This window comes from Thyridium curvatum, assembly GCF_004353045.1.
Source record: "Thyridium curvatum strain D216 chromosome Unknown NODE_26_length_443329_cov_82.569921, whole genome shotgun sequence".
Lineage (NCBI taxonomy): Eukaryota > Fungi > Ascomycota > Sordariomycetes > Thyridiales > Thyridiaceae > Thyridium > Thyridium curvatum.
The window spans coordinates 185,745-210,204 of NW_022156781.1; the positions used below are offsets into that span (position 1 = coordinate 185,745).

Genomic DNA, 24,460 nt, shown 5'->3' on the forward strand with positions numbered 1-24,460 from the left:
TCACCGGTAGAACATTATGCATCCGAGCAGTGTTACGTAGACTTGCATGAGATGCTCGAAACATCTTGCAACGAAAATGAAATGCATGTAGTTGGACGTTTGGTGGTGTCCATGCTGCGCTTAGGTGCTGTGCTTTTGGCGCTTCTGCGTTCCAACCTAGCAGCTAGATGTGTTCCAATCAAGTCGGTTGGCACCCAAAAGTTCGAGAAGATGTTGATGACAGCGCCATCCGAATGCTGGTGATCATCGATCGGCGAAAAGGGTTGGCTGGCTGGGAGGTGTGGGTTTGGCCCAAAATCCGAAACGCGGAAGTGGGATCGCCATGTGGCTTGCAGGGATGCCGGTCTGGTTCGAGTGGAAGGTAACAGTCGAATTGGATTGGATTCGCACACCACAGGACTCCGTAGGCTGTAGCTGCATGCAGAGGGAAAACGCGCGGATAAAGTGGCCGGCAGAATCATGACCACAGAGAAAGGCATCAGAGGCAGTCAGTCAGCAGCGCCGGATCACGCGGGAGTAGGTAGGATACGCTCGAATGCGAAACAATGCTCACTTCAGCGTCTCGTCTGGTGTGTCTTTGTAACGCGAGTCTTCAAGGCCAATCACGACGCCCGCCTGGACTCGAATGAAACGACACAGCCACCAGCAGATAAATGCACTGGAATGCACTGGCCAGGAGGGAGTGCCAGGTACGGAGTACTCCGTAAAGATATGGGGAAAGGAATGGAAGCAGCTTGGAACAAGAGTGGAGGCGAAAAGTTAGCGAGCGACCTTGATTGACCGCATGCGCAAGCATGAAGCTATTGACTTATGGACCTGCACTAAAGCAGTACCTAGGTAATGTTAGCACTACCACTTTGCCTCTATTTGTATGCACCGTCAGCCTCCACTGCGGTGATGACTTGTTTGCTTGGGCTTGGTGGTAAAATAGCAACACTTCCCACGACAAGAGAGACGTGTCGCACTGCTAATTGATTGCCATTTGCGCAGGCAGAGAAGTGACAGACGATGAAATGAAAAAGGACCAAAGCAGCAACGCCACATGGACTTGCCCCCCCCCCAATGGCCCCCCCCCCCTCTGTACAAGTAAAATTCGCACTGGTGGCGTTCGTTGCTAGCGCACGACACACGGACGTTGGCCATGCACCAATGTTGCCATGCCATGCGACCTGCAGCGTCCGACCCCTGTCAACTCCCCTGGCTAGCGCTAGCGAGCCAATTTTCCCCTGTCCATCCCTCCAGCTCTGGTGTCTTAGACAACGGGACGGCGCCCCAAAAGCGGGAAGACTCGATGGCCCCAGCGTTTCTCACCATGGCTGGACAACCCAAACAGCCCATGATGCATGATTTTTTAATCGGGGTCTCTGCACTCTGGACAGGCAAGACGAAGCCAGGCCCTGGTCGAATGCAACCCGGGGGCTGAAGAGTTCCCACTTGGCCTTACACCTTTTCCAAGGAAGGGAGGTAGCGCAGTAACAGCGAGCCTTGGAAGGCAAAAGGAAAAAGCAAGCTGGATGGATGCACAGGCCAGGGGTCGGGTAGCTAGGTATCTAGATAGGACGAGGTACCTTTTCTTCCCACACACACCACCACCACCCCCTTTCACTCCTCTTCTTCCCCCCCCCCCCCCAACCTCCACGCATCACGACACAGAGCTGGTCCAGAACCTTTCTTCCCGCCAGCCAATTGTTATCACTCCCTCCTTTCTAATATTGGTCTGGCCTGCCTCTCATTTTCTTCTACCAGTTCTCAATCTCGCCCGCGTGACGTCTCTCTTTTACTCCCAACCCTCAACAAAGCAAACGCATCTCGAGGATTGATTCCCACCGAGATCCCGATCACTCCACACAATAGTAAATTAACGGTAGCTTGATTGCTTCACCAACGGCCGGTACGACAGTCACCTGTACGACATCTAATATCGCATAACGAACCGCTCCCATCACCCAGAAGACGCTCGATATTCTGTCTTTCGGGCTCTCGAAATCCTACCCTCACCAACGCCGCTCGACTACGCTATCGAACTCACCTGCTGATCCCGCACCGTCACAATGGCTCCCGGTCTGATCGAGCGTATCCAGGCCAAGATCGAGCTCTTCCGCCTCGAGCAGCGCTACACCCGCCGCCGCCATCGCCGCTCCACCTTCGTCTCCAACGCGGTCTACGTCGACGGCGAGTACATCTACAACACTCCCGTCTCGACTGGCTCCTCGGCCAACACCTCGTCCACCACATCCTCCAGTGCCTCGGAGAAGCCCGGCAAGCGCCTGAACCGCTTCTCCTCCATGCCCGGCTTCGGGTCCCTGTCCAAGGCAAGCGGTCCTTCGCCGGCCGGCCAGGACTGGAGGCAAGGCCGAGTCAGCGTCAGCGAGGTGCGATGAGCGACAAGGAGTCCCCTTTGATTGAAGCGACAACAACACTAGCATACGATGATTATTCCGAGGTTATCGGCGGACAAAAAGGACTTGATGCATATATGATGGTCATGCTCTTGCACACACACAACAGCACAGCAGTTTTTCCAGGGGCGCGCCTAGACTGGTAGCCTCGGCTCCTGTGATCTGGGTTCGGATTTAAAGCAAGCATTTCACAATTGCGCGTTTCGACGGGGAGTTCTATTTTTTTATTATTTTTATTTGGGCGCAGTCAGCATACGGTCTCACGACAGATGTCAATGCGGGGAGTGTCCGCGCTCCTGTTCTTCTTATTTTTCTATCTACGTGTCGGGGGAGAGATTTTGATGCAGAAAGGGTATTGTTTTGCGCATCTACTGGAGACTGAAGACTGGTCGCGGCTCGTGTGGACAACCCCGCGACGACTGCATGCCATGGTCTGGGTTACTTGGTGCACCGTAATTGTTGTGAGAAGGGGTTGGGAAAGGACCAAGCTTTGTTGAGCAGGCATCTTGATTTGTGACCAGCTCGTTGTACATACTTCAATTGACGCCAATGGCTTCGAACCAGACTCACGGTGCATCGTCAACCGCATAATTTCTGCACATGGTGGCTCTTGCCATCAACATGTCGGGACCTCTTCCCCACCCCTCTTCGCTCTTGCCTAACAGTTCTTTGCCGTTTGATATCTAGCACTGTTTGTTTCTTTACTCGAGTCATCGATGCAACCTGGGAGCATCCCGCTCCAGATCAGTTGGCCATTTGTCTTTTGGGCTGGTAATCAGCCCCATACGTACGTGCATCTTAATGTTTCAACAGTATACAGCTCCGATGTGCACGAGTCGACCGTATGTTTGACTTGATAGTCTGACAAGTCATTCTTATCAGCCAAGATGGATCAGAGAAATATCTCTTATGGACACACAGACGAAGCACCACCCGACAACACGGTCACTCCCAACAGTCCCGGAAGGGTAAGGGTACCTTTCGCCATCACATCTTTTCCTTACCCTTAGCTTTAGCTAATTGATTCTGCTACCGTTGTCTCAGTCAAGTGCTGCGTCTAGGAGCAGAAGCACGTCAAACCAGTAGGAAACCAATGCCGAGGTGCTCCCTGAGTCAACCCAGCCTACAGGGGCGGAATGGCTCCTCAACTCTTCACCGAGGATCAACGCATCAACCGCCGCATCCTCTCTCACCCGGGCCTAGGCGGGGGTTGAGAGGTCTGCACTTGCAACAGCGGATGCTTACGAGGTGGCAACGCGTCGGCGGCGTCCTCAGAAATGGCAAGCAAGATACAGGGCAAGACGAGCGGCGGAGGCAGCAGCAGCTTTGGAGTGGCAGCCACCTGCTGCTCCTGGTCTGGGTCCCGTTCAGCACTCTTCGAACTCGAAAGAACCCTCCACCCCCTACGTCCCACTGGTGGACATGATGGCCATAGAGCGAAATCGGCAGAGAGCTCAACAAGAGCCTCGCTTGAGCTGGGAATCGATAATGGACCTACACGATAACGCTGTTCGTTTCGCCAGATCGATCATTCCTTCACCTTTGCCGCCGCCTCAGACCGACAACGGCGGCGTTCCGCCTGTAGATTTGCAGGCGCCCCTGAGCCATCCATATGTCTTTGTGGGAGAAGACATCACCCCTCGTGCAAGCGCAGCAGCCGTGGCCGATCTCGGGGCCTGTCAGACCTGGCCGCCCACCGAGGCAACAGGTACAAGTGTGCTCCGTCCAAGTGCTCTCGACAGGCAAGAGACTTCCGCAGGACCGCCACTGCCCCATGGTTCTCAACTGAGGCAGCCTGCCAATCTCAGCGAAGGACTGCTCTTGATCCCGTCGCCCACGAGCGCACCACATGTTGAGTGGGCGTGCGTCGAATGCCTGCGCACACATGAAGAGGTCTGTTCAGACACCCGTTGTTGAACCCGAGAAGAATCATCATGCTTTTTGATGAGCACCATGACTGACAGGGCCATGTCCTTTTCTTGCTGTAGTGTGACGGAGAACTACCTTGTGCTCGTTGCGTTTGGCACAGACTGGAAGATCGCTGTTGGTACCAGGAGTGTCCCATACCGTGAAACTGCGCATCTCAAAACGAGGGCCACGAGTCCGGTGCCTTGAGTTGTATGAGTTTTGGGTTTAACTAGAGCGGACGAAAGATCGACAACAGAACTGCAATGTTCACAGCCCGGGGTCGGTCAGTCTAGTCTTGGCGAACGCGGTTGAGAATGAATGACTGGTTTGCCATTGTGATGACAATTCGCTGTCTCGAGTGCCAAGAAGAGGTTCGAGGATCCTTGTGACCACGGTCAAGCTAGAGATGACTCCTCAACACGTGTCAGTGGACCTCCAGACCATAGGCAAGGGCCTCGGCGGGTGCCAGCCCATGTCGGCCGGGATTATCGACCAGGACGTGCATTCCGTCTTTCAAGAGGGCTCCAAGATGGGCACCAAGTTCACCAGCAGTCTTCACGCCCCTGCCAACTTGGCAGCATGTATACCATTCATGATGTCGTGGCATATAGGGCGTTGGTATCGAGGGCAAAAAAGAGGTCGAGGGGAGATGTTCAGAGGCATACGCTCTCGTGAATTCTCGATTATGTAACTTGAAGCTGGCGGGACGTGGTGGTCTGAACTTCTTTTGTTTCCCTTTTCATTTCACTCCTTTCACTCCATGGTTAGTCCCTGCACGACCCCCCAGCACGTGACCAGAACCCACCGAAATCAAATTTCCTCGACTCGGCAGTGGCTCTCAAGCAAGATGGCAAACAGCAAGAAAGACAGCGGCGACATTCGCCGCGCCTACATCAACCAACACCAAATCGCTGGATGAATCGAACTGCCAACCTGAATCCAGCTCGCAGCAGCCCCTCATCATCTCGAAGCTGTCGACCGAAGGCATGGCCTAGAACGCCAGTCTCGGCCACTTCGCCGATGGCAGCGGCCATATTGCTGCCGCCATTTCTCTCGATGGCTTCGGTCTTGTTGCTCGATACATCCCCGCGGGTGCCACCGCGGTCGCTCTTCCTGACCCCCAGTTCGGCGCCCCTGATCAGCCCTATCTGGCTCCTCTTGACGGTGATGACCCTCTCTCGACTTCTTGGAACCACGGCTCTCTGCTTTCAGACCTCTCCGCCGCTCTCAATCAGAATCACGTCACCTTCAATTTGCTGTGCCCATTTCTTGTCCACGGCGTCTGTCTGATCGACGGCAAGAGCCCAGCCACTGTTGTCATTCTTGTGCCACGCGCCAGTCTGACGGTTGACCAGGCACGCGACGCGGTTCGTCATATCTGCCTCGTGCTACGGCAACATGAGTTACACAAGTCGGTGGCAGTCGAGCTCATTGAGGGCGTCTACACCAGCCTGGAGAAGCCCAAGAAGGGCCCTGCCGACTTTGAACGAGGCTTCGACACTCATTTCTCCATCACCCCAAGCTCGGGAGCCAGCATCGGACCGGCCGGCTCGTCTACTTCTGGCACTCTTGGATTCTACCTCGTGCTTAAGATTGCCCACAAGGACGGCCGTATCGAGACCAAGATCCTGGCTGCCACTGCCCACCACGTCCTCTGCCCTGGTAAGTCTTTTGTGGTGATGATAATCTTTGATTCGGCTCACGCTAACCCCGATACAACAAGATCGTCTGGAAGCCGTTACTGCACCTACCGCTGCCACCCAGGGCTCGACCAAGTGCCCGACCCTTTCCATCCTGCAGCCGAGCACCGAGGACCTCAACTGCTGGATTTCGACGCTGAGACAAGCCACGAACCAGCCTCCCCAACAGAGCGGTTTCAGCACCGCAGCGACTCTCAATTCAGCACAGGGGTTTCAGACCATACGCCACCAGCTCGCCGTTGCCGAGATTGGCGCACCGGGACCCCTTGGTTCCGTTCTGTGCACCTCAGGCATAGCCACTTACCAGCATAAGTTCTGTACCTTGCACCTCGACTGGGGCCTCGTTGAGGTCGACGCGTCACGTCTCCCCATGGATAACAAATGTAAGCACCAACTGCCTGTTGAAGACCCACTTTGCCATGGGCCGCCCTAAGCTAAATACTAAGTGTTAGATTCCTACACAAGAGTTTGTGGAAGAGATCGAGCGCCGGTTGAACAGTGATCCGGCCGTCATCGCTTCCGCGGACCGGGCGGTCTTCTTCGTCGGCCGCACCAGCGGCGTGTCCTTCGGTCTTGTCCAACCTTCTCGGGCCCTGCTGCGCATAATCGGCCAAGGCGATGTTGGTACACTAGTCACCGAGCAGGTCGTTCTACCTACCCACTCCTACGATGCTTTCGCCAGACCTGGCGATTCGGGTGCCCTGCTTCGTGGACGGGCTAATAGGCATGTCGGTCTCGTCTATGGCGGATTCCTCAATGATCCCTCACCGTCTCCGAGGGGACAGGGACTGGGCCGCGCCCTCGCCGTCCCTCCTGACCCCCTTTTCCGCTTCATCGCCCTCCCGAGCGTTGACGCGCGCGGTATCACTATGTACACGCCCCTCGAGGTGGTTCGAGAGAGCATGCTTGACAAGTTGGCCAGCCTCTTTGTGGATGCGAAGCTCGAGCTTATGATTCCCGCCTAATCGATAGAGGGCTAGGGAAATTTCCCGGATGCATGCATGCATCATGGTTGGGCGGAAAGTAGGGCGGTGATGGGAAGAGAGCAGAGGATCAATCCTTGGCTGCCCCAAGACGGGATTCTCTACCCAAATCACCATAGTTGTTTCCTATGAATGAAAGCACTACAATTCTTTTCGATTTGTGAGCCTTAACAGCACTGCCTTTAGTGCAGTAACATCTCTGATATCTTGTATGTATGTGTCTCAAAATGTTGATGCATAACGTAGTGATAATTTGTTCAATTTCATCTGAATCTGTGTCTCTGAATTGTCCCCTTTCTTTCTGTTTTCACTTCTTGGTCTTTCCCTTGGCCTTGATCAAGTCCGCAGCCTTCTCGGCAACCGCGTACACAGTCGCCTGCAGGTGCGCGCCAGGGATCATGGGCATCATGCTGGCGTCCACAACCCGGAGGCCCTCGACGCCGTACACCCTGAGCTCCGGGTCCAGCACGCCGCCCAGCTCCCGGGGCATCATCGCCGCCGTGCCAGACGGGTGCGCAAAGCTGGCCGACAGCATGCCGTCCCGCAGCGCCTTCTCGATCTGCTCGAGCGTCGCGACGTCCCGCCCCGGCAGGACCTCGACGGGGGCAAACGCCTCGGCCATGGTCGCCGTGTCGGCCCAGCGGCGCAGGAGCTGCATCGCCAGCGCGCCGATCCGCACGTCGAGGGGGTTCATCCCCACGCCGAAGTCGAGCGCCGGCGCGCCGGCGCCCGACGCCGGGTCCGCGTCCGGGTCTGCACTGCGGATCTGCACGGTGCCGCGCGACAGGGGCTTCTCGAGGGCCATGGGGACGGAGCCCGAGCCGGAGAAGATGAACTCGAAGGCGGCGGCGTCGGCGCGGAGGAATTGCCTCTGCAGGATGGCGCGCTGGGCGAGGTAGCCCGCCAGCAGGTCGGGGCTGGACGAGTACTCTACGGGCAGGTAGTCCGCGGCTCGCTGGGCGGTGACGGCGGCCGCGATGTCCCCGTAGTGGTCCGGGGCGAGGTCCCGCAGGGGCAGGAACATCATGTTGCTGGCGCCGCGGGCCGTGGTCATGGGCCCCGTCTTGTTGGCGAGCCACTCGGCCATGGCGGCCTCGTAGAAGGTCCTGTTCGAGATCATGATGTTTGGGTTGAGGTCGAAGTTCTTGGTATCTAGAGGGAATGGGGCTCATGTCAAAAAGGTTTGAACTTCTCTTTCCGAAAGGCACAAGAAACATCGGTTTCTAGTCTGAGGTTGACTTACACTGGAAAGACGGGTAGAAGTTGGGATGGTCCTGGAAGTTCATGCCCACGCCCGGCAGGTCCTCGACGCAGGTGACGTTGAGTGACTCTAGCAGATCGCGGCGACCGATGCCGCTTTGCTGAAGGATCTTGGCCGTGCTGATAGCTCCGGCTGCCAGAATGACCTCGTCCTTGGCCTTGACGGCTGCCCGCGCTGCCGAGACGCCGCCAGCCCGGCTTAGGATGTCTACACCTGTAGCTTTCTTCCCGTCGAATGTGACGGTGGAAACGTAATGCTTGGTCAGGAGATGGAGGTTCGGCCGACTGCTGACGGGAGCATAGTAGTGTGTTCTGGCATTAGAACGGGAACCGTTCTTCTGGTCGATGTTGTTGGGAGCCCAGGCCAATCCCGCATTATCACCATCGGCACCTGCATCAGTCCTAGCTTGGATACCCATATCATGCTCCCATGCCTTCCATTCGGCATCTATGGATCACGACAGTCAGATATTGAATGCCTCATATGGTATTCCGAGGGAACATTTACAAATTCCGGGCCACTCCCAGGTGGGGAATGAGACATGGATAGGTCCGTCTTCGCCAAAGTTATCGGCCTTCCATCTGTAGTTGTACTTCTGAACATACTCTGGGGCGGGTGGATCGAACTGACTTGACTAAGTATAGACTTTTAGTTTGACGGTCCTCGATAGCCAGGAGCCCTTTGGCCCTATTTTACCTTTCTAAAGTAGGGTAAGAGTCCCTCCCAACCCCAACCGGGGCTGCCGAGCTCTTCCCATGCGTCGTAATCCGCAGCAGCGCCGCGGTCCCAGGTCATGCCGTTGATGATGCTGCCCCCGCCAACCACCGATCCGGTGATGGCAACTTGGACTCTGTTCGAAGTGCCCGCTTGAGGAGTCGACTGCCAGACAAAGGTGTCTTCCGGCCTGGTTGTCATTCTGCTGCCGTACGGCATGTAGCGATCAAGATTGTCGTCAAAGTCGCCATATTCGACGACGAGAACATTGACTAAGGGTATAGTATGGTGAGCGTCGATCGATAGTAAAGGAAAGGAGATCTTCTTCAACAGTAGCGCATTTTAGTTTTCCTCACCGATACATACCATTGGGGTCCTCGGTCAGTCTATTTGCAACGACCAAACCACTCACGCCGCCACCTACGACAACATAGTTGTACTCATCCTCGATTTCAGTAAAACTGCGCTGAGCCAGCCCAGCCCGCGAAGCTGGAGCAGCTCCTGCGAAGGGGATGCTGAACAAAGCGATAGTAAATCTCAATACGGCACACCGTTTCATGATCACTGTAGAAGACACATCCAGACGTTGCAATATCCAATAGCGCACTGCAGTGAGCGGCCGTACCTCTGAGTATTATACTTTGCCGGCACGAGGGGCAAGCCGATATTGGTTTGCGTACTGGGGCCGGGATTAACATTGCCGTTACAAGTATCGACATTGTCCGGGAAATTAGGCGCCCAATATGGACGGCCCATTCCATGTGGCCTGGATTCGGCACATGTTCGAGCAGACCTGGCACATATGTCAAATGGTGCCCAAAGATGATTTTCGATTATAGAAGGCAAACTAACAATACAAAACGGACTGGGAGGCCCTGTCAGGCTCTAGCACATGGCCATCGTTGGCCTGCGCTACCCGTGTTGCACTGAGGTCTCAGTTCCTAGAATTAGCAAGTTCATTGATGGAGACCCTTCCTGGTAGTTTTCGATGATTTAAGAGCAGTTGTGGAAGACTACAATTGAGCATACAAGGGCTAGTAAGATCCTAAAAGGATTGGTATTTAGACCATAGTCCCTCTGATACCTTGTTCGATATCTTGATCTACACGAGCTGCAATCTTCACATCATCTTGCTGTCTAAAAGAACAGAAGAAATAGTCAGACTCTGGAATTCTTGTAGGATTTATTATTCTACAGAGGCAACTAGAACGGAAACAAGTGCAATTTATGCCTGGAGATCAAACTTGGGCATCGTGCCGTACAGTTCCGCTTTTGAAGGCTCCTCGTTACTCCCTAAATAATGCACATCCCTAGTAATACCCGTTCAAGGTATCGCACTCTCTTTCTTGGTTTGTTGTCGCCACTCTTCAACTCTTGGATATCACGAAGACCTTGTGGTACAGCTACCATCATTTGTGCTGACAAAGACAACGAGAACAGCGGCAAAACTAGAGAGCTTGTGAGTATTCATAGTATTTGATATACTTGAACATCAGTCGGCTGAAGCGAGGGATTTTTGTCAAGACTTACGCAGCAGTCGCTCCGAAGATTTCCTTCGTACTAGCAGTACTAAGGAGATTGAGAGCAAAGGAGAACACCGCCACAAATACTGCGATTGCCCCAAGGCGACTTGGCATGTTCTGGATGGTGTATAGCACCGCAATGCTTGCTATCGGTAGGAGGCACGCCATCAAGGTGGCGAGTGCCTTGAGAACCTTGAATGTGCCTTCATCACGATATCGGATTGTATTCTTGAGGAAGTCTTTCCCATCAGCTTTCTCATCATCCGCCCTCTAATTGTAACCTTGTGTTAATGCAGACTCGCGACCTCGGTGTAGATGGAAAGACGAACATGGATATGCTTCCCGAGGAGCTTGTTGTATTGAGTAATCAATTTCAAAGTAAACTCTGATGTGAAATGATCTTCATGCGAAGGCGGCTTTAAAGTGACCATATCGTCAATATTCGGGTCCCGCCAAATGTTTGCGTCAAGGCCTTCAAGATAGACATTGCCCATCGTCGTTCGTTGCATCCACTCATCAAGGCTTTTCAACTGACCTGCAAGTGGACGGGGAAGTTCAAATACACGGCGATGTCGTAACAGTGCCTCGTCTGCCAGCAACTATCAATGAAAGGTACTCATCTTGAACATGACATCGCTTACGATAGTCTTTCAACTTGTCTCTGATCTCCATGGTTGCAAATTGTGATTCTTCATGGCCTGCTGCAGCGTCGTCCTTCCAAGACACGCTCAATATCTGCCAGTTGAATGCATACCTTTCTCGGTATTCATCCTTGGATTCTTTGTCTTCGTTCTGGTAGAGCCGCAGCCGCATTTCTAGCTCCGTTAGCTCTGCCTGTCGGTAGAGAAGGTCTTCCGCCGACAATGCGCCGAATTTGCGAAAGGCTGAAACCTCTGGGAGCTCGCCCATCAGCTGACCTAATCGATCATAGCCCTCGGCCGGCGGGGCAGGCTCCAGGCTTTCGTTGTTAGAACATTTCTCCGACATGGTTTCACAGGTCCAACATCCGCCGATACTTTGTGAAGTTGGGCATCAATGCTCTCCACTGGCACCCAAGAGGTGGACGGCTGGCTTTTAAGTACGTAGATGCAGGCGCAGCTTGATTGATGACATGCCACGGAATGGGTGGTGTGTCTCGCCTGCCACACGTTCACATGCCGTGCCGCCTCACTCTTGAAAGGTGTACCCCTCACGTTTTCCCATCCAACCACCCGACAGGGATGCAGGTGTGGCATGAAATCTGCCTATCAGAATGCCAGCCGCTGCAAGCGAAACCATTGACATCTGCCCACGTCGCAGTCTCACAGCGTCCACCCTCCTTGGGTGTGTGTCGCAGCCTGGAGAGGCTCTTTGCTGCCCGCCCCGGATAAAAGCACAGGAGCAAGTCTCCTCAGGCCATTACTGATTCTTGAATGAGACTGCACGGTCGGCCTCATCGAAATCTCTGGGTGACACTTCGCTCAAAGGACCAAAACGTGACATTTCAGTGGGTGAATAGGGCTTGATGCTGTGAAGATCGCCGTGGCGGTGTGGCATTATGAGTAGCGTGCCGCGATCATCGGATCGCAATGAAGATGAGGCGAGCAGGAAACAGGGCAAGAAGCACAAGGGTCATTCAACGACAGATCCTCGCTCATCGGAAGCATCCAGCCAGTATCAAGCGATATCATACGCGGATGGGTCGAGAGACCCCGTCTCTCCAGAAGCGCATTCATTCCAAGGGCATTACGGACTGGATCCTTACAGCAGTGCCAGGACTATCCCAGAGGAATCCTATGGCTCGCCGCCCTCCTACACCTTTTCGCCATCTGGATATTCCACATATGAGGTTCCACAATGGCAGTATGACACTCCTCAACAGACTGGGTCCTATTATGCCTATGGCTATGGTAGCACGACCTATGATAACCCAGCACCATCCGGTGCAACATATTCCAAGAAGGGCACTACTCGAGAGCCATCCAAGGATTATCCTAGTTCAGCTCTGACAGCAATCTATCCAGCGACCAACCAATATGTTACCACCACTCAACCGCAGTCTATTGGCCAGGAGCAGACCTATGATCCACGGGAGAGAAAGGGCAAGGGTAAGGATGCTTCATCCTCTGGAAATCTCTCAACCCAAAATCCAGCAGTCAGCCCAGCCGGCACGCCAGTACCCTATGGCAGACACGATGACCAAACTCAGCTGTCAGACCAATACGATAGGATGAGCTTGAGCCATGCGGGATCCCATGGTCAACGTGAGGCCCTGTCTCAAGGGAGTCAAATGCAAGGTCATGCATTCCAAACAATCAATTATACCGTGCCAGGCTCGACCTCAACTGTCCATCAGCCAGCCCATGATCCTGGTAGCCAACAACACCCGACTGTCCCATTCTCAATGCCCCCTGTGAGTTTCTCGCGCTTCCATAGTGGCTGGCGAATATACAGACTGAAACTAGAGATAGGATATTGAAGTGAGCCTCCAATATAAAGGGGGCCATAAATGGCACGACACAAAAGGCATGTGGGACACTGGGAATACATTCGCCTCATTAGTCCTCCGAGACTTGATCCTGGATCTGGGTTATCGGTCTGATGACATCGACTTCTCAAAGGGATCCGAATTCAAAGTCGTAGGAGGTGCTGCGGTGAAGACTTTTGGGGTAGTGAAATTGCATTGTTCATTGAATTCAGGCCCCATGTCCGTTGAATACTTCCAGGTTTTGGATTTTGTTATCGAGGGGTACGATGTCATCATCTCACCGCCGGAATCCCGCAAGTCCAGCTCGAAGAAATCTACACCTGTTGTAGCTGCATCGATACAACCTCGGCGGAATCTTACCAAAGGTGAGCTTGGCGCCAAGTCGAGTATTGAACTGACTAACAAATGTCAATCTGTAGAAGAACTCAAAGAGATGAAGAAGAGTTTTGAGAGGGCTGAAAGGAATAGGGATGAAACTAAGGAAAGGTGGGAAAAGGAACACAAGCGAAAGAAAAGACCTGATGATAAGAAGAAATCTGAGGACAAGAAGTCTGAGGGAAGGAAGAAGTCTGAGGACAGGAAGTCCTCGACCAAATGACACGGCATTGGTCTATATCAGACGCCCTTATTCAGATTTGAATTTGTATGAGGAAGGTATCAGTGGGTTGCACACAAGGGCTGTAAATTGGCATGAGGGAAAGGCAATCAGCCATCGCATCATGGACATAGAGAGACATTCATTTTTGGTAAACCAAGTAGAATACTACGTATTTAATACCGAAAAGCCAATTGCTAAATATTTGTATGAGAGTCGTTTTATACCTAAATTTGTGAATGCTTTTTTCACTGAGAACACAGGTTTCATCACCTAGGGAGAACGCTCGGTCAACAATGTCCTCGTTGTAAGTTGTGCTCGGCTTCATGATCATAGCCTTGTTGACCCATTGCCCATTAAACACTCGAATAACTCTGGAGTCTGCGGAGCAAGCATTTCCATTGAAGTACATACACACTCTTTCATTTAAGCATCCTTGCAGAACTATATTTCCATCGCCTCATAGGCTCGGGTTCTACCTGCGCTATGTCTCATCACATAGACTAGGTCAATAGCATTTACTTCTTCTCAAGATAAACCCTCCGTTCATTGTTGTCTTTCTTTGACTCAGACTACCATGGAAATAGGGCTACTGGCGAGTTTCACGGATTGCAGTGTTGCAATTGATGGCCGTGAGTGATCGCTTTGGTAGATCGAAGTACTATTGAGAAGGGTACCGAAATTTCAAATATTAACTACTCAGGGAATAGCACAGCACTCTCGGCCACTTGGGTCAGCCATGTTGTCGTCCTGCGCTAAATCCACCGCTACGAGTCTTTGGTCCATACGTCTGTGAAGCGAAGATGCGTCCGGGAGGCAGCTTCTGATGATCTCGTGAGTCATCATATGTAACCCAGTTTGTTCATCGAAAAAGGAACTCCATGTTAAGTAAGCAAAAAGTAAAGCAAAACTAGTGAATGTCCTATGCCCTCATTGCTCAATATTTGCGTCTTCGACAAACCCCTCATCTTCTGGTTGACGAGCTCTCAAGCTTGCCAGTGCTGATTTGGCAGCTTGTGTTTTTGGATGGTCCGGGCCTAGGATGGATCCAAAGCCGTCGCAAACTTCCTCGAATAACGATGCCGCGCGTCTGGGCTGTGTGTGCTCGTACACTTGAGCCAACCACTCCATTGAGCTGTAGAAGGGTAGAGGCGTGGCCTTGTGGACATTGAGAAACTTGTCTCTCACATACTCCAATTCCTTTTTAGCTTCTTCGAGACGACCCGTCTTGAACATAATGGATCCCAGCTGTTCCATGGAGCGGAGAATCATTGGATGATCCTTATCGTATGCCTTTTTGCGCCCTGCAAGGCATGTGATACAGTATGCCTCAGCCTCTTCGAAGTCTTCTTCCACGAAGTAAGTGCAGGCCAGGTTGTACCATGTTCGTAGTGTGCTGGGGTGAGTCTCTCCGAGGGTGTCTCGTCGGAACTCCAAAACTTCTTGCAAAAGCGACCTAGCTTCTGCCAGCTTTCCCGCTTCTTCAAGCACAATGGCAAGATTTTGTTTCCACTTCATGGTTGCTGGATGTGTCGGTCCATAACGGCTGAGCATACCCTGAACACTTTGACGAGACAGATCCTCAGCTTCTCCTAAGCGGCCTTGAAGTTTATACACCTGGCTCAAGAAAGCCGCTACTCCAGCAAATTCGACACCTGTCACCCCTTGTATTTGGCGTAGTCCCTCTAGGGCTGACTTGTAAAGTTCCGCAGCTTCCTCAAGATGGCCCTGATCCTGTCGAACTGTACCAAGCCCGGACAGCAGAAGGAGATACTCAAGTGATTGTGCCCCTAATCGGTTAAGAATGTCTGGTCTGGCCTGTTGAAACAGTTCGGCTGCTTCCTCGTTTCGGTCTTGCATAGATTTGGCCCTGGCGAGACCGTCTTTCGTCAGAGCAGTCTCGAACTTGTCATGTGTCGACATTTCTTGGGCCTCAAGCACCGAAGTGTAGAGCTCTTCCGCCTGTTTGTACTTTCCGTGAGTTTGATATATCATACCAAGATCTCTTAAAGAGCGATGAAGCTCCGGTCTTCCTCCCAGCGGGACACAGAATTCCATAACAAAGGCTTTAGCTCGCTCCACATGTGGCATAGCCTTTCGTTCCATAGCCCAGTCCTCTTTGGATCGGCTCCACCCATTCGAACTGATAGGGATGATTGTCATGATGTTTTGAAATGCTTGAGCAGCATAATTGCCTTTCTCGGATTTGGTCAGTTTCTCTCGGCACCACATATGAATGAGAGGATGGATATCGATAGCATCGTCTGAGGTTCGCTTTATCAAAGAGTGCGAAAATAGTGTCGTTGTTAGATTTTCACCTGTTAAGGCCCATCCCATCAGTGGACTGGTCGCAAAGACTGAAAAAGTATCCTATTTACCATTGGATCCCCCAGACTTGCGGAGAACTTCTAGTGGTATGTCACTAGCGTCGTAGAACGAACAGAAGAGCAGGGACCGGGCGGCTTCAGGTGCAGACTCTTCAATGGCTTCAAAAGAAAGATTGAAGGAAGAAAATACAGAGTGTTGGTACTCTGAGACGTAGCCTGGAGGTTTCTTCTCGAATAGCTTTCTCACCTGGCGTTCAAACGCGTCGAGGTAAAATTGCAAGGAGACCTGTTCCGTAAAAATGTAGGAACCAGCATGATCGATCGCCAGCGGTGAGTTGCCCAATTTCCCGAGGATTTGACGCGCCAAATCAACTATTGGTGCATTAGTAAATGGGCTTTAGAATCTGAGGTGACAACACCCTACTTTCTGAATCAGCGAACCCGGAATGTCTTTGGCAGCTGTTCTGGAAGATCTGCAGAGCATCGTCGGCATTGCAAGACTCAACTTCTATGCCGCGACCTAAGCTTGCCAGATCACGACGACGAGTTGTGACTAGAATTTTTCCACGAGAATTCGAAGGAAAGCTCTCGCGAATTGGAAAAGCTTCTGGCTGATCATAGTTGTCGAAAATCAGCAACCACGGTCCGTTACTCGGATGATCTAGCCATTTTCGAACTGCCCGGCAAATAATGTCTGCGTTCCCGCTCTGTTCTTGTAAGATCCCGTCTCCATCGACGATTCCCTTCAGGCCTATCATCTCCGCGATTTTACCGTAAGGTGGAGGGGGTGCTGGGATAGTAGCGGCGTAGGCACGGACGATAGCCTGTGCGATGGCGCCAAAGGATTGTTGCAAAAGAGTCGCGGTGGATGCAGTCACCCAGAAGATTGACTTGAAATCTTTGGAATAGTGTTCGGCATATTTGAGGGCCAGTTCCGTCTTGCCAGAGCCGGCAGTTCCATGAAGGACCACAACTTGCCGACCAGTGTTATTCAAAGCCTTACGAATCCTCGATAAGATCTCAACTCTGCCGACAAACATGTTTGTAGCTAAGGGTAGGCTACGCGGGATGTCGACAATGGGAGTCTTCCTCAGGTCATCTAACCATTGTTCCAGGGAGTGCTTTCTTGTCTGTGAGCTGGAGCGCGAGGCTGGACCTTTCTTTATTATTAGTGATCCGATCGAATATGCTTAGATGGCAAAGTTCACAAACTAACTTGACCCTCGGTTCTCTTTGTCCCAGTTCTCGCGAATCTTTGCTGACGCTTGCTGCTCCATGATTCGCAAATGCACCTTTATATTCTTCAGATCGTTATCGTTCGCATCGCCAAATTTCACCATAGTATGGTGATTCTTCCTGATAGCCAATGACTCAACATTCACCACACCGCTGACGACTGCTGACCAAAAAGGGACGATCTATCAAAGTATCGTTAGCAATCAGCCATGAACTGAGTCCTTGGGTCGCCGTTACCATCATGGTCTTCCCGCCGATGACCGGGGTTTTGACATCCTCATAGCAGAAAATGATGTGGAAATCAGGACTGATTTTCTTAAAATTCTCGACCTGATCCCGAAGCCATTCTGACTGGGGCTCCAGATGCTGAATCACCTTGTCATTTACAGTCTGATACACGGACATGATTTGGAGGCCGATTTGCGCCAGCGTCACCCCTTCACCGCCAGAATGAGGGGTGCCAAAAAACACGATGCCGTACGTGGATAGCTTCATATCTTTTTGGAAATATAGATGAAGCCGATTCCTGTTTTCAGATTGCAAAAGTGCCTGAATAAAATAATGGTCACTCTGCTGTACGCGCAATTCAGGGAATATGGATTGACACTCTTACACTTTTCAACACTAATCCTCCAAGACTGTGAGCGAGGAAGATAACCGGTCGACGCGTCGTCTATACAACAGATCAATCTCACGTCACGCTGTTAGCAAAGATACTCAATAACCTACGCAGTTATCGATGTCTGCCCGAAAGAGGCAGAATTCCGAGAGAAAGTGTTGACCAATCGTGTTCAAAGTTGAACTAGATAAGGCTGTCGAAGCATGGGTTCTGGCGTCATATCCATAAGTCAGGATCCGAGCCTTTGGGAATGATCCTGGTAGAAAGTCCTTCAGCCAGTTGACTCCATTGGGTGCGGTCCAACTCTTATCTCGATGTCCGTTTAACCCATGAATGGCAACGATGCTATAGACAATGAGGTTGAGTTCCAATCTGTTGAAATGGGCGTGACGTACTCTATAGTTGCGTCATCAGGATTAGCAATCACCTTGAACCCCCAATCGTCAGGAGAATCATTGTCGTGAGAGTCCTCGTTCTCGGATCCACTCCCATTCCACCAATACCTGGCTGAATCGAGTAATCTCACCATGGAGACGACTTTAGTGCTCTCATGAGACATGTTTGGTGTTCAGATGCAAGACAGACAATGGGAGATGACAAGGGACTGTTGCTAGCTTTTTCGAGAAAAAATAGATGGAAGCGGGAACTCGGCCCTGGCGACATTATCTCATTCCTGGCATCGCTCACCGCAAACAGAAATGTCCAATCGGAACGCAATATGGATCCGCCCTAGCTGCACTTACCTGCATGCACGTCACAAATCAGCACATTACGCCCGACTACTATGGGCAGTCTGCGTGTTATGCCAATGAATCGACACGTGTTGAAAACAAGCTGAGACCTGCATATCTTACATTATCTCCATTGGCTGATGTGACACCCTTGCATGTGTCTTCTCCATCTCGATAAGCCATCACCCAATTGAATATGGTGGCTCTGCCGTCCCATCCACATCTCTCGCCAAGCCTGCATTAGCAAGGAAGGTGCACAGACAAGTGCGTTGTTTCTGAAGGATTAAAATATGTCACATCCTCATCTCATCTTCCTTTTTCCTCCAAATCCTCAAGTCGCTCCCGGATACGCACAGGTTCCAGGGTTCCCGTTTCCGAACCAACCTCAACTTGCAATCTTCGCAAAAGCCACTCGAATATATCGTCCAATATGTACGCCAAGGGTGACGGTTCCAAGGGTGGACCCATGGCGGATGACCTTAATCTGAAGGTCAATTAATGATGGCATGCCATCTCTTGAATCACTAGTCCACAGGGTAGGCGTCTGACACGGTCAAGCGTGACAGCTCGCAATTGCTAACAATGACCAGGCCATCATGATTCGTTGCAGTGTTGTTGGCTCTCGTATTGGTATAGAGTTGTTTCATTATCAGGCTGAGATATGACGGAGGTGATATATGCATGTGTCAATAGGATATTCATTGTCAATCATTCATTTAAAGTAGCCCAATAACGGGAAGACAAATCTGTTCATCCTTGCCGAATAGATACCAACATGCTACCCCAGCCGTGAATGCTTGAGCTCAACTAAGTAGACCTTTTGCCCTACGCTAGATTCGATAGTTGACGCAGCTCCGCAAGCAGCCCAAGCTCATTTCTATGCGTTAATATATCACAAGGACAGTTGATATATGTGAGATGTAATGAGTTTGAAGGTTCTTACATTTGCAACTTCTTCCAAAGTTGCGTTCGACGGTTAAGTTGGGAAGATATTGTGATGAGAGATGTAGATGATGTGACTCCCGGAAAGTGCAGGTTGCGCTCTCCGGGGGTGGGTAAAGAAGCGAGAGCTTTGCTGCCCAGGCCTGCAAAGTGAATATAAAAAAGGCGAACTTGATGTATGCAAATGGCTCCAAGAAATCTATTCAGAGATGCGAATCAGCAGTAAGTATACATCGATTACAGTCTCAACTTACTGCCATTGTGACTTTGGAACACGGGTATTGTGTTCCTTGTGTTGTATAAACTGTGTGGGTGTACTGTGTTGGAACTAGTGGTCTTACCTAGAGGCAAGCCGATTGGGTTTGATCATCTCACAGTCTCAACTTCTCTCATGCCTCGTCGTAGAGTCTAATGTTATGTGTAACGCACTCGTGTCAAGTTCGCGACACACACACACACACACACACACACACACACACACAGGAAGAGCAACAGGGAGCAGAACAACCACATAATACATACCGACCCTTTCTTCTCTCTTATCTCATTCAGAGTATAGTTTGACAAGAGGTCTGTTCAAGCACCATACCAGCATCTACCTTTAAAGCTAGCTGACTGGACATACCTCCATTCCTTCGGCCTCTATCTGAACCACCCCGAAGCAGCCTTTATCTGTACCTATTAGATATGCACTCAAACCAAATGGTGTCCGCATCAGCCGCCACCTGGATGAGCGGCATCAGGTGCCAAGGGAGAAACGGCAAGGTATCGACGTTATGGTCAAGCGCCTAGGTCCCAGCGATCCGAACGACCTGCTTTACAAGCAGCTATCATAGAGACAGTGAAGCATACTAGCGCAACTCTAAATAGGCACTGCAAGACTAGATTTCAATTATCAGATAGGACCGACAGTAAACGATATGTGCAGTTGCAGAGTGGCAAAAAAGATAATGGAATACTTCTTCTGTTGCTGAAAGTGGACAGAACATTAAACAGAAATGCTTTAATGCAATGCTATGCATAGAGGAAACCTCTCCTTCATGTTAGGGGAAGGCTGCCCTTAGAAGATGATAAGGAGACACTAAACTTAGAAGCCGTATACATAATCATATGAGTTTCAATAACTAAAGGTCGACAGAAGCGAGAAGTGGAGGATGTATGGGCTGAAGGAGATCAAGACATGGCTTTTGAAATGTATGTGTATTATCAATAGTATTCATTTCACTGCCACCACCCGAGCCTGTGGAATTGTCAAGGAAGTGAAGGATTTAGATCTCACGCGCCTTCATCTCCTATGCAACCAAAGTTTCTTCTCTCGTCCTCCTAGATCCCGTATCGCCGCCTTCAAACCCCGTTAACAAGGGCACTCAGCGTCAGCGCCGAAATACCCAGCAGTTTGGTCACGAAGCCTATCGAGATATATCTAACCGCATTCGACAGCTTGCTCTCCCGCGGATAGCAGCGCACGCCAGACTTGTTGCCGTAGTAATCGGGCAGGATCGAGAGGCACTTCTCGATGGAGTTGAAGCCTTCGGCGGTGTCAAGCTGCTTCTGGCCCATTGCGGTGACGTTGCAGTAGTAAAAACAGCCGGGCGTCTTCATGGATATCGAGTCGTCGTACACGACCGCGACAGTGCCGTTGCAACATCCCGCCAGCCGGTCGGAGACCTCCTTGCCTTCACGGCCGGCGAGGTACGGCGCGTAGCAGGCCATGTGGTCTCGCGTCGGACTGGGGTAGTCGCCCCAGTGGTCAATAACGGAGGTATTGCTGCTGGTAATCGGGCATGCTAGGCTCGAGTTGCTGATACTCATGGTGGCTGTTTCTCGTACCTGCGCTTTGACGGAGGAACAATGTGTTCTGGGTTCGTGGTCGTTGCCGTCTATAAGCTCGGTCAATGTGATTTTCTAGATTTGCAGGGTTCAGGAGAGCAAAGTATGCTTGCAACAGATCGGCTGCCAGCTAATCTGCCTCAATTATCCAGCGCGAGATGGAGGCCAGACGGGGAAAGTAAGCATCGTGCCCTGTGTATCATGAAAATTACGTCACTGTTCTGGAAAAATGACCAATGCAATGGCATGTAACGCAACGTATGTCTTGCCCGATATAGATGGCTGTACCTCTGGTTCTTTGAGACTGTTCAAAAGCATGGCGAAAACTCGGCAAAGCAGACTTGACAACGCGTCGACTTTGTATACTGCTCTCACTGTCTGGTGGAGAGAAGGAAGTCCGTATCCACGGCTGTCAGCGGTCATATATTGCACTGGCTTTAATTCTGCGGACACATGCAGTCTGTCTTTTACTCTGCCCATGCTTTGCGTATTTGATAAGCGCTCGCTGCACAGCTTCTAGAAGCTGTGTGACGAGACCAGTCATGTAACAACCCAGCGTTCTCCAGAGACACACCTCGGGTTGCATTTGTAGACTTTGAGCTGCCAAAGGTTGCAACTGCAAATAGAAGAACAACCGTGGCAGGGTCAAATATGCCTGTTCTTGTTATCTGCTATACAGCGACTTGCTCCATGAGTTCACCATTTGGCATTTTCTTCCTGCGTCCTATAGATGTAATAGGGTATAAAAGCAATTTCTTCCAATGCACTAGACTTAGTTGAAGTACTCCCTTGGGTAATAGCCGCGGTCACCGTGTGAGAATCAAGCTTTGGTCGCGTGGTTTAGTGATGAGTCGTATCCGTCGTGGACGTTCCCAAAACACTTTGATGACTAGCCTCATCATCTACCAGCCCCATCGACGCTAGTAATGAAGGTTTAGGAAGTTTAGCAGATCAGGCCCTGTGCGATCGCCTGGTAGTGTCCACCGATTGAACTCTGGAGATATGCACGTCATAGAAATGATGGTCAGCTCTCCCTCATAACCGCCTGTCATTTTTAATGATCTGGAAAATTGGTTGGCAAGCCAATATAGACATGATAACGCATCCATTGCCTCACTTCTCAGCACAATTCTCTGTACGACTGATCCCCATATCTTATTCTCGGGCCTTTTGGAGGACAGTACTCAAACCTACTGCGTCCAGTAGACCTCACTCAATATCACTTGAATTCAGCACCATGGCGCCAAAGCATGAACGTACAAAGTCATCCGATGACATGCTCAGGCATCCTTCTCCCAAAAAAGCCAAGGAAATAGATCAACACACTCCGTATGAGGCGTTGTTAGACCACATGGACAAGCAGAATGCTGATCAAGAACCCCGAACCATCCTCCATTGGTTCCGAAGCAAGGAACTCCGGGCAGAGGATAACCGCGCCCTCATGGCGGCATCACGCAAATCAAAGGAGGCCAGCGCCCCTCTAGTGACTTGCTTCTTGTTCTCGCCCAAGGATATGGAATGGCACGGAACGTCGCCAGTCCGGGTAGACTTCACGCTCGAGACACTGCGACTTCTACAGAGCCAGCTCAAAGAGATGAACATACCTCTCGCAATACTAACGGCCGAGAGCCGCGGTGACAAAGGGCCCGTCATGCTTAATTTTTTGAAAAAGCATAATATCAGCCACATGTTCGCTAATCTCGAGTACGAAGTCGACGAAATGCGTCGGGATATCAGCCTGTTCGAGCGCCTTGAGAGTGACGGGATGGACACTGCATTTCATCTCTTCCATGATCAGAGCGTAGTGGAGCCCGGGACCATGAAAGGGGGCGCAGGCACTCCCCAAAAGGTGTTCACGCCGTACTACAAGCATTGGCTGGACAAGGTCGCAAAGGAGCCAGAACTTCTCGACACCGAAGGCCTACCCGAAGCAAATGACAAGGAGGTCACTACCAAGTTCAAGGATCTGTTTGACTCAAGCATACCCTCTCTCCCCAAGTCGAAGCCCTTTGCATCAGAAGAGGAGCGAAAGCGACTTCGGAAGCTGTGGCCCGCCGGCCATGCCGCCGCCAAGAAGAGGCTCGACGACTTCCTCAAGAACAAGGCCAGCACCTACAAGACAAACCGCTCCACGCCGGCGGCCGACAACTCGAGCCGCCTGTCGCCTTACTTCTCTGCCGGCGTGCTCTCGGTGCGCGAGGCCCTCTCGGCCGCCAGCGAGGCCGACGGCAGGGCGCCGGGCACCTTTGACGGCGACGCGGGCATCGCGAGCTGGGTGCGCGAGATCGTCTTCCGCGAGTTCTACCGGCAGCGGCTCGTCGGCACGCCGCATGACTCGATGAACCTGCCGCACAACCTCAAGTTCGACTACGTGCGGTGGGAGGACGACGGGGAAGGCTGGCGCAGGTGGTGCGAGGGCGCGACGGGCGTGCCCTTTGTCGACGCGGGCATGCGCCAGCTGCGGCACGAGGGCTGGATGCACAACCGGCTGCGCATGAACACGGCGTCGTACCTGCGCACGAACCTGCTCATCGACTACCGCAGGGGCGAGCGCTTCTTCGCCGAGACGCTCGTCGACTGGGACCTGAGCAACAACCACCAGGGCTGGGAGCCGAGCTACACCGTGTTCAACCCGGTGGTGCAGGCCGAGAAGTGCGATCCCGACGGCGACTATATCCGGAAGTGGGTGCCGGAGCTGAAGGATGTGGAGGGTAAGGCTGTCTTCGATCCGTATCATCGGCTCGACAAGAAGGAGTTTGAGAAGCTGGGCTATCCCAAGCCGCACGTCGACTTCAAAGAGAGCAGGCAGCGGTGTATAGAAAGGTACAAGCAGGACATGGCCGAGGCGGATATTTGAGAGTCTGCAGAGTGATAGTCCTGTCGATTGACAATTGAATGGAATCAAGCCTGCTCACTTGACTTCCTACCTTGACTTTTGGTGTCCCATCCTTCCAATATACCCTACCTTCTCTCATCTCACGGACTCCTAAGTAAAAGAGAAACCCGCGCAAATGAGCTCGGATGGAACTACCTATCAGCTTGTGAACGCCGTAGGCGAATAAGACGCACAGCCTGGTCTTCTGAAAGTCCCGCCAAGTATTCCAGCGGTCAGCAATCACGTCGGGCTGTTCGCTGTCGACACCGATGAGCAAGTTCAACATGTGCATGAGTCGACTTTGAGGTGGGTGGCTTGCAGCCCTGATGGGGCCACCTCACATCAGAATA

At 51.8% G+C, this 24,460-nt stretch overlaps 7 protein-coding genes across 7 annotated transcripts; 4 read left to right on the plus strand and 3 right to left on the minus strand.

Moving 5' to 3' along the window:
- Positions 1-2,051: 2,051 nt before the first annotated feature.
- E0L32_005126 (uncharacterized protein) lies at positions 2,052-2,381 on the plus strand (the record flags this gene model as incomplete). Its single annotated transcript, XM_031139613.1, has 1 exon — positions 2,052-2,381. The coding sequence occupies one exon, from the start codon at positions 2,052-2,054 to the stop codon at positions 2,379-2,381; it is 330 nt and encodes a 109-aa protein (XP_030996442.1).
- Positions 2,382-3,286: 905 nt separating this feature from the next.
- On the plus strand, positions 3,287-6,972 carry E0L32_005127 (uncharacterized protein; the record flags this gene model as incomplete). The annotated part of the gene is made up of 5 exons (XM_031139615.1): positions 3,287-3,367; positions 3,603-4,292; positions 5,303-5,969; positions 6,031-6,356; positions 6,460-6,972. The coding sequence occupies 5 exons, from the start codon at positions 3,287-3,289 to the stop codon at positions 6,970-6,972; spliced, it is 2,277 nt and encodes a 758-aa protein (XP_030996443.1).
- Positions 6,973-7,297: 325 nt separating this feature from the next.
- On the minus strand, positions 7,298-11,475 carry E0L32_005128 (uncharacterized protein; the record flags this gene model as incomplete). Its single annotated transcript, XM_031139616.1, has 9 exons — positions 7,298-8,142; positions 8,234-8,698; positions 8,759-8,885; positions 8,948-9,237; positions 9,332-9,480; positions 9,591-9,758; positions 10,496-10,758; positions 10,818-11,077; positions 11,130-11,475. 9 exons carry the CDS (start codon positions 11,473-11,475, stop codon positions 7,298-7,300), a joined length of 2,913 nt encoding a protein of 970 aa, XP_030996444.1.
- Positions 11,476-12,025: 550 nt separating this feature from the next.
- Positions 12,026-13,553, plus strand: E0L32_005129 (uncharacterized protein; the record flags this gene model as incomplete). The annotated part of the gene is made up of 3 exons (XM_031139617.1): positions 12,026-12,880; positions 12,939-13,320; positions 13,375-13,553. 3 exons carry the CDS (start codon positions 12,026-12,028, stop codon positions 13,551-13,553), a joined length of 1,416 nt encoding a protein of 471 aa, XP_030996445.1.
- Positions 13,554-14,480: 927 nt separating this feature from the next.
- On the minus strand, positions 14,481-18,291 carry E0L32_005130 (uncharacterized protein; the record flags this gene model as incomplete). Its single annotated transcript, XM_031139618.1, has 8 exons — positions 14,481-15,868; positions 15,929-16,249; positions 16,302-17,033; positions 17,094-17,295; positions 17,351-17,662; positions 17,727-17,786; positions 17,843-18,077; positions 18,128-18,291. The coding sequence occupies 8 exons, from the start codon at positions 18,289-18,291 to the stop codon at positions 14,481-14,483; spliced, it is 3,414 nt and encodes a 1,137-aa protein (XP_030996446.1).
- A 2,458-nt stretch (positions 18,292-20,749) lies between these two features.
- Positions 20,750-21,217, minus strand: E0L32_005131 (uncharacterized protein; the record flags this gene model as incomplete). Its single annotated transcript, XM_031139619.1, has 1 exon — positions 20,750-21,217. The coding sequence occupies one exon, from the start codon at positions 21,215-21,217 to the stop codon at positions 20,750-20,752; it is 468 nt and encodes a 155-aa protein (XP_030996447.1).
- A 1,255-nt stretch (positions 21,218-22,472) lies between these two features.
- Positions 22,473-24,092, plus strand: E0L32_005132 (uncharacterized protein; the record flags this gene model as incomplete). The annotated part of the gene is made up of 1 exon (XM_031139620.1): positions 22,473-24,092. The coding sequence occupies one exon, from the start codon at positions 22,473-22,475 to the stop codon at positions 24,090-24,092; it is 1,620 nt and encodes a 539-aa protein (XP_030996448.1).
- Between the last annotated feature and the right edge of the window lie 368 nt (positions 24,093-24,460).